The sequence below is a fragment of the Macadamia integrifolia genome, chromosome 9, assembly GCF_013358625.1.
Source record: "Macadamia integrifolia cultivar HAES 741 chromosome 9, SCU_Mint_v3, whole genome shotgun sequence".
In the NCBI taxonomy this organism is placed as follows: Eukaryota; Viridiplantae; Streptophyta; class Magnoliopsida; order Proteales; family Proteaceae; genus Macadamia; species Macadamia integrifolia.
In genome coordinates this window covers 23,830,585-23,842,531 of record NC_056565.1, presented here as the reverse complement: position 1 = coordinate 23,842,531, position 11,947 = coordinate 23,830,585, and the positions used below count along the sequence as shown (strand labels likewise).

General features: G+C 37.4%; 1 protein-coding gene across 1 annotated transcript; it reads left to right on the top strand.

Annotated features, from left to right (window-relative positions):
- The first annotated feature begins 3,443 nt into the window (after positions 1 to 3,443).
- LOC122089638 (xyloglucan galactosyltransferase KATAMARI1 homolog) lies at positions 3,444 to 7,276 on the top strand. Its single transcript, XM_042659354.1, has 2 exons — positions 3,444 to 5,102; positions 7,010 to 7,276. Exons 1-2 carry the CDS (start codon positions 3,444 to 3,446, stop codon positions 7,274 to 7,276), a joined length of 1,926 nt encoding a protein of 641 aa, XP_042515288.1.
- Positions 7,277 to 11,947: the final 4,671 nt, after the last annotated feature.

Below are 11,947 nucleotides of genomic sequence, written 5' to 3'. Positions count from 1 at the left end.
GCGGTGGAATGAAAAGAAAAGAAAAAAATAAATAAATATATATATATATATATATAAACAAAATTTATATTAAGGGGCATCCTGACGTGATATAATTAAGGGATATTATTTAATGCCCAAAATATATTACCAGCTTATTTGTATATTACTAAAATTTAGATAGAAAATCTTCTTCTTGGTTCATTTCTCCAGGTGTATATCTAAATTCTGAAGCCTGAAGGAGAGATCTCATCAAAAGAGGAAGCATTGAGGATAAGTCCACCTTTAGACCTAATGCTAGTAGTACCATTTATATTTTACACCAATAGCATCATATATATATATATATATATATAAACACAAATGTAATCAGTAAAACAACATAGGTTCACAACATAGGTTCATGGGTCTAGCTTGAATTGCATGGATCTATTTCCAGTGTTGAAGCCACTAATTTTCACTTGCCTAAAAGGTAGGTTTATGAAATACATTGAACACAAAAACACATAAACCATTTTTCAATGTAATTTTTTTAGGAGCCTGCACCTATCCATGTGGAGAGCCTATCTATTTGTATCACACACCAGGTCAGAAAGGGCTGAAATTTTGTGAAGAGACAAACCCAAAAGTTTCCTGCTCATATGTGAAGTTCTAGCTTAACCAGAGATGGCCGCCATGTGAGAAAACAAAACTTTAAATCCATGACTTTCTCCTTTTTTTTTTTGTTTAAGCAAATTCAATCCGTGACTACACTATCAAGAGGGTGCATAATTCATCATGACAGTAAATGAGATGGCATATGATTGACTTTAATTAACTCCAAGGAGGTAGCGGAGTTGGCAAGGGACCTTTGCCTCAGGAAGCGCGTGGTTTTGAGTTTGACTCCTCTTACCTCTTTGAGGACACTCACACGAGGGTGTGTAATATTCTTCATTGCTTTTGGTGAAAGTTGAATGGTTCTCGTTCAATCCCAATACTCGGTCCATGCGGTAAAAAAAAAAATGATTGAGTTTAATAATGAAACTTGATAAATAGTTAATTCAAATGATCTTCAAAAGGGCAAAAGAATGCTACCTTACTGGCATAGGTACACACCAATGCTGGTCTAATGGAAGGGCACGCAGAAACATCTTTAGTGTGGGGGGGGGGCATATGACATAACTAGGCCGATCACCTATAAATACTCTATAGACGAGACCATCCATAAAAGCATTGCCTTTTTTTTTTTTTTTTAGTATTATTATTTTTACTTTTATTATGGATCCAACTGTTTGTAACAAAAAAGATAACAAACAGAAATTGTAATTTTACTCTTTTAACTTTAAATTTTATTATTTGGATATCTAAACTATCTGTGCCTTTTATGTGTTTTCCCTTTCTCCTCTTCTTCCTCATCTTTCTACAATGCCTTTGCCTCAACCCATTGTGGAGCTTCTTCCTAAATGAAATCAAGCTTGTACAATCTTGATTACTCTAAGGATGTTACACAATCAATGGGAATGGAACCATTAGCTTACTTTCGTCACTGAACTGTTGCAGTAGCTCCCTCTAGTGGATATAGCCGAAGGGACCTAATGGCTCCTGTAAATAAATAAAGGGTAATGGTTTTCTGTCTAGGAACATGGTCTACGATTGTTGGATATGTATGTTCATCAAACCTGATTTATGGATTTTCGCCAATAATGATGATACTCCCTATGTCTATATCTCTCATTATTCAAATAGAAATAGAAATGTCATTTCATAGAAAAAAGAGAGAGATACATGAGAGTGGTGGACAAAATTCTTTTCCCATAAATGAATTTGCTTCTAACGTGTGATCATTTGCTATTTTACGTAAAGAAAAGTCACTATAATGGGGAGACATTACGATTGAACAAAAGAAGAAAGACTTATTTAATCAAAAGTTAGCCACCATATCTATTTGGGAAGCACATGTTCATCATTTATTGGATCCAATAAAAGTGAGAGGAACTTAAGAGTTCAATAATCCTTTAGAATCATAATTCTTTCTGCAAGATTTTATCTTCGATCCAATTCCCAAGGTTGGAAACCCCATCCAACTATTAGTATCTTTCTTGTTTTTCAAGAAGGTTGTGTAAAATAAAGTCTTTAAGAGAGTAATAATTATCAAGTGGCGTGTCTAAGCGACTTAACCTACATTATCTTGGAACATGTAAACCCATTGCGATATTTATCAAATATAACAAAACACTCTCGTATCAACTCAAGAGGAACACTAAAAGGCAGATAAGTTCATTCTTTCATTAAGTTTGATTGTCATTTTTTACAACAATTAATTATCATTTTCAACAAGAGCTGGGGAATTCTTGTTCCTCGAGGATAACCAGATCCTCCAACTCCAGTATTCAGAGCTAGCTGTGATGGAGGAATCGTATACCCATCAAGAGTCTTAAATGTCTATCACCCATTTTTACGAATAATCAATAATACCCCCATTGTTCCTCTATACCCTATGAACACCATCTCAACTCATCATTCTCCCTTGACATACTGGAGGAATCTGACCCTAATTAATTAATGGGCATTATTGCTTGCACTTTGCACCCAATTGATACAAAATGGCATAAGTCAATGGATTTGCCCAAAGCTTGGAATCTTCCCACGGCTTCGACCTATGGGCTCCATATAGCATTGACTTATCAGTGCAGGGAAGAAATCAATTTTTTTTTTTGGTTTCTCTTTCTTAGGGGAATGAGCAAAGATATTAAAACACTTAAACCAAAAATATGAAAAAATAAAATAAAATAAAATTCACACTAGAGATAAGATTTACAAGTGGGCATTCCTTGCATCATATACTAATTGAAGTCTTCAATCCCCTATTTGTAATCTTATATGCAAATTGCCAAAAAAAGAAATAAACTATGCTGCTTTGTCTTTTCTCCAGGAACATATCTAAAGGAGATCCCATCAAAATGGAAACCATTTGAGTGCAAGTAATCCTTTTAGAAATTAGACCCAATGCTGTAAACTCTTCTCTCTGTAGCCCTCCTTGACATCTCTTATATAGCCAGGATGCAAGGGAGGCCAGCTGCAACTAAAACTTCAGACTTAGTAATGGTTGAAATTTCATTATGTTTCTCAAAATAATGGAATAAATAAAGGTTTGAAGGTAACATGATAGGCTAGTACAGATTGAAAGATCCAAGTTCCCACTTTTTTTTTTTCTCTCTCCATATTTCCTCATGTGACAACAGTTTATTTTTTAATCAGTAGTGTTAAGTATAAATTCATGAGTTCTGATTTATGGTTTGGGTATCCAGATTTAGTTCTTGGTTTTCGAGTTCCACCTAGTTTGATCTGCTGAACCTTTTCTTCTAAGTCCTGCAATTTCATGAACCCATCTGTTTCTAGGTTTTGATCACCTCTGGAAGTTGTATAATCTGAGAGTTGCTAAGGTTGAAGACCCATCAAATCACTCCCTGCCCACTTAATATCAGATGAGTCACCGGAAAGAATCGATGAATCCTCCTGAGCTAATGCTTAAGGCGAGCGGAAAGAATCAACAGCCTCGTCTCTGTTGGCATCTGTTTTTGTCTGTGTTGTTCTGTTTATTACTGGTTTACTTCCAATTGTTGGTCACTGGAAGTTGTATCATCGATGAATTCATAAAATTAGAGCATAAACCATCCCCATCCAAAACCCAGCCATCCAAAGAACATCGTCCAATGCCGAAAAATTATCTGTTTAAGCGGGCTTTGAAAACAATAGATAACAAGAGTGATCCTTGTGCGGGAAGGTACATCTATGTCCATGATCTCCCTCCACAGTTCAATGAGGATATGCTCAAAGAGTGCAAGAGTCTCAGCATCTGGACCAATATGTGCAAGTTCACCACCAATGCTGGGCTTGGCCCCACAATGGAAAATGTTGAAGGGGTTTTCTCAAATACTGGTTGGTATGCCACCAACCAGTTTGCTGTGGATGTGATCTTTAGCAACAGAATGAAGCAGTACGAGTGCTTGACGCGAGATTCTTCGATTGCTGCTGCCATCTTTGTCCCATTCTATGCTGGGTTGGATATATCCCGCTACCTTTGGGGTTACAACACCTCTGCTCGAGATGCATCATCTCTAGCTTTGGTGAATTGGCTTGTCGAGAGACCTGAATGGAAGGTTATGGGTGGTAAGGATCATTTCCTGGTTGGTGGCCGAATAACGTGGGATTTCAGAAGGCTAACTGATCAAGATTCTGACTGGGGTAGCAAGCTTTTGTTTCTTCCAGCTGTGAAGAACATGTCGATGCTAGTGGTTGAAGCGAGCCCATGGAATGCCAATGATTTTGCTATACCATATCCTACCTACTTCCATCCAGAAAAGGATGCTGATGTCTTTGTATGGCAGGAACGGATGAGGAAATTGGAGAGACAATGGCTTTTCTCATTTGCTGGAGCTCCACGTCCTGGCAATGCCAAATCGATTAGAGGGCAGCTCATTGAGCAATGCAGGAATTCCAAGGTGTGTAAGTTACTGGAATGCGATATGGGGCAGAGTAAGTGTCATTCTCCCAGCAATATAATGCAGATGTTCCAGAGTTCTCTGTTCTGTCTTCAACCTCAAGGTGATTCATACACAAGAAGATCAGCATTTGACTCTATGTTGGCTGGTTGTATTCCTGTCTTCTTCCATCCTGGCTCAGCTTACACACAGTACACTTGGCATTTGCCAAGGAATTATTCAAAGTACTCTGTCTTCATTTCAGAGGATGATATTCGTAAGAGTAAGGTTAGCATAGAGGAAAGGTTGCTGCAAATTTCTCCAGAGCAGGTGAAGATGATGAGGGAGGAGGTTATAAGCCTCATACCAAGATTGATATATGGAGATCCAAGGTCAAGACTGGAGACTCTTAAAGATGCATTTGATGTAGCGGTCCAGGCAGTTATCGACAAAGTTACCAAGTTGAGAAAGGACATCATTGAAGGTCGTGAAGATCCTAATTTTTTTGAGGAGATCACTTGGAAGTACGCTCTGTTAGAGGAGGGACAAAGTAAGGTAGGGCCTCATGAATGGGATTCTCTCTTCTCAAAACCGAAGGATAATGGAAATTCAGATAGTTCATCTGCAGAAGCTCCTAAAAATTCTTGGAAGCATGAGCAAAGGATAAATCATGACTGGAAGAGAAGAAATCTCGTCAAATAAAACCTAGTCAAGACTGATCCCTGTGATGGAGCTTGTAACAATCCTAGCTCCATAAGAGGATGGATGATCCCTGACAAGAGAACCTCCTGATGAAATTCTTAAGAACTTGCCATCAATCTTTGTATACCTGTGTTCAACCTTGTTTACATGCAAAAGTGGGAACAAATGTTCTCCACATTCAAAATAAATTTTGTATCAGAAAGTCAGATTGATTCCATTTGGTGTAAAAAATTTCACACAATAGACTGTATTACTCAAGCTCTTTGATGCCGTCAAATCATACAAGAATAAGGAATAAGAGACTAATATGCAAATAGCATTCATCATTTTCTGTTAACTCCATCTTGGTTCAATGCTTTTCCATTACAGGAAACTATCAAAACTTGCATGCAGTTGATCAAAATGGTTGCATCTGTCACTTATGGCCTAATAGCTGCATAATCTTTGAGTTTTACTAATGGTCTAATTTTCTTATGAAAATGATATTGTTTCAAACAATGGGGAGGGGTAGTTTGTCATCTGTTTTAGGTGAGATAAGTCATCCTCATTAATTTACAAGAGGTCTGCATTTTATGTAGACTATGGACTTCTGTAGTCATTGTGGAGACATTAAGGACCTCTTTGGCATCATTTTTATTTTTTATTTTTACCTATTTAACAAAAATCATTAATGAAAACCATTTGTTTATCAAAACATAAAAATGGTTTTGTATCTCTATGTGCAAAATGGTTTTTTGAAGAAATGAGTGAAGAGATTCCCTTCACCCATCATTCTTATGACTCTTTTTCTCCACTTTGGACTGAAGAAGAGGGGGCAAGGGACTTGGATTGCAAATTACAAAGTAAATAACTACTTTACCCTTCCATTATGGGAATTTAAGCATGTGCTCATTAAAGTTCAGCGCAAAAATAATTGAAAATCATTTTTGTCCAAAACACATAAATGACTCTTGATCTCTTTTTGGTTTCTGTGTTTTATCAATTTATTTAAATAGAAATAAGCTCCATAAATGATACCAAATGCATCCAAAACCATTTTTGTGAACAACAATCAAAAAGAAAAATGATACCAAAGATGGCCTAAGTACTGGGGCATACTGAGATTTAGTGAAAATTTTCAATTTTGACAAAGGTTGAAACGAAACTGGGTGTGACTCAGTAGGAATACAAAACCTTGACAGAAATTTAAGCTTTTTTTTTTTTTTTTGGGTGGGTGGGTGGGTGGGGGGTGGGGGTGGGATGGGGAACACTAGAAAGGGGATCCGGCTCCTCTCCTGAGTGGTGATTGCGCAGGTCAGCCCATAGCTACTTGGGCGATTGACACATGTCCAGTGGTGATCCAACAGCTGCACTTCTACTGACTAGAACAGAGGTGCCGCGTCAAGAGCCATTGGATCACCTTGGACACATGTCGATTGCCCAGGTAGCTATGGGCAAGACTTGGGTGATCACCGCTCAGGAGAGGAGCCTGATCCTTAGAAAGGATAAAGACATTCTTAGTTACTCATTAACCAGAAGAGAGAGGAACTCATGACCTCTTAATTGTGGGTTGGTCCTTGCCAACTAAGCAGATTCATTTTGTGCTGCAATTGCAGTTACTACACAGAATTCTTGTGAATTCCTTATGCTCTGTATTATCTTTGCTCATGCTTTCAATCCAAAGTTGAATCCCCATAGTTCTTTCAGAATGGATCACTAAAAGCTTTCTAAAATTTTAATTTCATTTTAATTAATTTCTTGGATCCTTCACATTTGATTCAAAGGTTCCTGGCCAACTGAAATCATGTTCTAGAGTACACAAATTCCAGAAGAAATCATCTTCTCATGTAGTTTTTGGCACATGATTGCTCATATGTCAAAATTGTCACGGTAGATCGGAAGCCAAAGCAGTGCAAGAAAACAGAAAAACCAAACAAAAGCAAGATGCAGTTACAGAAGACATATCAAGACACAAGCAGTTACCTCTCTGGTTGTTAGCATCATTAATGGAAAGGAAGTTTGTCAACCTTTCTGATAGATCAGCGGCAGCAGTCTGTTTAGTGGCTTTTGGTTGTGCTGCCACTGTTACTGTATATGTTTCTAGTTCAATCTCCCTTGCCTATTCATGGATGAATTATGAAGAATGGAGCCTTTAAATTCAATAGATAATGTATTCACCCTAAATGTATCCCCCAGCATTTCAATAAAGAATGGAGTACTTTTTTCTTGATACTAAAGTTAATCAGGAGTTTTTTTTTTTGGTTTGGAATTTACCTTTTCTGAATAGGGCTCAAGCACTCATAGGAGTTGCTACAATAATAATTGGACTTATATTTGGGGTTTTACTTCATTTAGGGCTTAGTTCTGAGGCCAAGTAGGAATAGGATTACAGTGAGGGAAATTGCTGTCAGTCTATTGATGTAAATTGAAGAACTTGTGCATATTTTCCCAGAAGTAGCTGTTTCTACTTGGCTACAGTTAAGGCTTCCTTTCATTAGCCATCATCTTGTTGCTGTCTATGAATTTTTTTAATTGGATCTTTGGCTGTTCATTCTACCTTTCCTCTATCAAAACTGGTCTATTTAACCTATTCTTTTTGGGTAGAGTTGCCCATTTAGATTCGGTTATTTAGAACTGAGAACTGAGTTTTCTCCATGGAGAGACCCAAGCTGTGAAAATCACATAAAAAATGTTTGAGAGAAATGGGTTCCCTGCCAACCAGACCCTCTATCTCCTATACTAAGGAGATAGTTCATGCCTCTATAATTATTAAAGATCCTACACCTAAAACCAGCTTTAGACAACAAATCATAGCCCTATACTGAGAAGTTCTCAACAGAGTCTGCTCTCATTCTGTTTATTGAAGGATGGCTCAACTATGTTCATTGGAAAGATAAAAAGAAATGAAAAGAAAAACAAAGAAGGGAAAAAAAAGCAGAAGAGCACAAGATCTAGTCATACCTCACTTTAGAAGCCAAGAGTTCCCGAGACCCTCTTGCCATCTGCAATTACCAGTCTGCAAATGAGGTTGTGGTGACGATTACGTTAACTTTGCATGAACCCAACACAGCAATTTGCACCATTCCAATGAAATTTCCAATTTTCACTCCACAGAGCGACTAAAAGTTCCAAACCAAAGCCAAAAAAAGCTAAATGATTTTCTATTTGTTCGAACAAAATGTTCTAGGTTTTCAGGACTGTAAATGGATGAACACCCATTGCCGATTAAGGAAAACACTACGCATGATCAAACGTTAAACCCTATGTCATTGAGAAAGATCAAAATTTAAAAGACAAAGATACAATATACAGAACTTTAAAGAGGGCTTGGGGAGTAAGAGTGTAGATCATATTCGAAAGCTGGAGTATAAATACTATTCGATGGAATGTTTTTGGAAGCAGAATTCGAGAAATAGTTTTTTTTTTTTTTGGGGTAAAAAATGGAGATGTAGTTGAACGAGGAAGACATAAGTATTTGGATTTTTCCGTGTATGTACTTGGTGTGTGTGTGGATCAGACTACGACAATGGTTTTCGTGTGATCAGCATGTGGGCTGATCCACATGGATGGAATTCATCACAAAATTGATTGGTGGGTGGATTTTATCTGTGTTGATTAGCCTCATATGAGAATGATTCTGGTATGAGGACTTGATCCGCTCCCATACTTGGTGGGGTTAGTTAGAGGAGCACCGTGTTCGTTATTGAGATCAGATTAGGTTCACATACGAGAACAATCTCGTATGTTTCTGATCCGTGGATTTGAAAACTATCAAATGAAGAAAGAGAAAGTAGATTCCAAATCTACGAATCAAGGACGTACGAGATTGTTCTCGTACGTGAATCTAATCCGGATTCTTCATTGCACCCCTATGTCTGTGGTACATGGGTCATTCTCAGACAGATATTTATCCCAAAATTAACATCTCATATGAAAGTTAAACTCGGACTCAGATACAATGGCTAGGAGGGTTAGATGTTAGGTTTTTTTTGATAGATCATGAGGGGAAGTAGATAATAGCCAAGGAGCTTGAACTCCAGAACTCTTGGTGAGCAAGGGATTTTGATGCACCACAATTCACTAACTATTATAGGCAGTTGTTAAAAGTTTGGACCATTTCTTGTTTTGTGCCTGACATCCTTGGGGCATGTTATTCTCCTCTGTATTGTTCTAAAGTAAGGTTCTAAAACTCGGGAATTGTCATGAGATCAGTGAAGGCCGATACCATTTCTTTACCAGAAAAAAGAAGGCCAATACCATTTCGATACCGTTCTAGAATGAATTGGATCAGATCGTAATCTCGTTAAAAAGAAAAAAGTTTTTATTAGGATTATACCCTTCAACCATACATTTGGAATGGAAACGGAAAGGTCAGGATCGAAGATTGATCAAAGCCAATATCATTCGGATCCAGTTGATACTGGTCGTTCCATTCTGTTTTCAAAACCATCTTCCGAAGAAATTGAAGAAATATCAAATCTGAAATTGAGAATTCAGACATTAAGAGATTTCAAATTAAACAAAATCAGAGGGTCGGATAAACCTATAATTCAAGTCGAGTTCCCTTCTTGGCTGTCCAACTCAAATCCTCAAATCCTCAAATCCTCAAATCCTAGAGTAAAAATCAAACCTATAGGTTATTTAGGAAGTAATTTGAAAAACTCGACTTGATAATTATAAATGAGGAAGAGTAAGATCAAGTGATAACTGAGAAAGAAGATTTATGATAAATGGATACAAGATTTAGTGAGAATGGAGTGAAAAGAACAATAGTTCTTAAAATGGCTTTAAAGAAAGGACAAAGTTTTCCTTCACCAGGTGATCAAGTTTACCATTCTATCATATGTTGGATATGTATGTCTATCAAACTCGGTTTATTCATAAGATTATTTACTTTTATTTATGTATGACATTTGTTTATTGGGCTTGTAAGTTGTTCCTTGAGTTTTCATCCAAAATCATTATCGACTAGGAATAAGATAGGAGATCCTGTTCATCTGGTCGTTACATTATATGTTGCCAGGGATGTGGTTCCGATACATAAATGTAAATACACATACTATATGACCACCTTATTATTGAGTACAACACACAAATTTTATAACCTATCTGCTCCCTGGTGAAGAATTAGGATTGAATTGGGAGAATCGGTTTTCTTTTGTATGAGCTTGGATCACGTCCTCGTATTAGAACCATTCTCGTATGGTGCATGATTCACATATGGAATCAACTTGTTCTCTCTCTTTTTACAGCAATTTTTCACATTGAATGGATTCCATGTGTGAATCAAACACCATACGAAAATGGTTTTCGTACGAAGACCTACTCCGGACTCCACTTGTATTGAAGAATAATAAAAGAAAAAAGGCAACTTGTATGATGAATATGTTTGGCTTTGATTTGAACCTTTTTCTAAAAGGTGGTGGGAGCGAACAACGGCGAAACTTTGGGTGGCGATCTCTCTCGTCCAACTCTATGTGGCCATCGTCTTCCTCCTCTGGCCCTCTGATCTCGACATGTATCAGTGTCGTTTGCCTAGCTATGTCTCTTAACCTTGTCCGTGTCCACACCTTCCATCCTGGACTTCTTTCTCCCTCGGCTATTGCTCTCTCGTTGTCGCCATCAGGACTACGGATGCATAGCAGCTTATAGTGCTTTATCTCGGGATAGAGATGATAGTGTTGCTGCGTGGGGATGTCACTGGAAAGAGATGGGTGGGTGGAGAGAGAGAGAGAGAGAGAAGAGATTTGTATGGTCGAGGGAGAGAAAAGATTTTTTTTTTTTCAACATTTTATTTTATAAGAGGGTTTTTTGGAACGAAGTGTGTGACCTACGCTAACATGGGGGCCAATGGAAGCAAGCATTGAAGCATCAAAAGACAACAAGGGAGGGATTTCCGCATTTCATTAGGGGTGAGGGGAAGGGAGAGAAGACTTTTTTTTTTTTTGAACTATTTATTTCGCGAGAGGGTTCCTTGAAAGGCATTGGGCCCCTATCTAGCATAGGGCCAATGGGAACGTGCATAGGAACATCAATGAACAAGAAGGGAGCGATTTTCGCCATTCGTTAGGAGTGAGGTGGTCATTTCATCCCCTTTGTGTCTCCAGGGTCATGTTGCATTTTAGGCTTCTTTTTCTTTTAATGTCTTTTATTAATTTTTTAAATGATTCTTAATTTGATCCGATAAAATGGGATGAAGTTTTCTATCTAGGAGATTGGTTTATACCGGTACTCCCAGGGTATATCTCTCTCCTCAAAAAAGGGGCATAGATAACATTTTATAGGGGAGGAGAGAGATACACATAGGGATAGGGGAGCACTAGTGTAGATCATGCTCCGAGAGAGAAAAAGAATGATTTCCAATAACATAAATAACCTGGGTCAATCCTGAAACTAAGAATCCCTTAAGCTGTGGTCTGCTCCATCCTATAGCATAATAGTAATCAAAAGCATAGTTTGTAAAAACGGGAACAGTAAAAAATGGGAAACAGACAGTATGTGTTTTAAATAGTGAAAAATACAAATAATATAGTAAAAAAAAACTGAGAATGACAATAAAACAGAAAATAGACAATACGGTTTTTAAACATGTATATTTAAGAAAAATAGGACCAAAAAAAAAAAAATAGCAGTGTTACTCAAATAAATTGAGAAATTATCACATGAATATTTGCATCTAATGCTAAAAACAATTATTTTATCCAACATGAATTAATTAATATTCCCACAACCCAGTGTAAGTTCCAAGACATATCATCCAACATCAATTCTAAATTCACAATATACCAAAAAAACATGTTCAATGTGCTATTGAGTAATGTGGCTTG

Excerpts from the sequence above, each read along its gene's own strand:
- LOC122089638 (XM_042659354.1), top strand. The coding sequence starts at position 3,444 with ATGAGTCACCGGAAAGAATCGATGAATCCTCCTGAGCTAATGCTTAAG. Across the intron at positions 5,103-7,009 it reads CTTGGAAGCATGAGCAAAGG|GGTAGATCGGAAGCCAAAGC; the intron begins ATAAATCATGAC and ends CAAAATTGTCAC.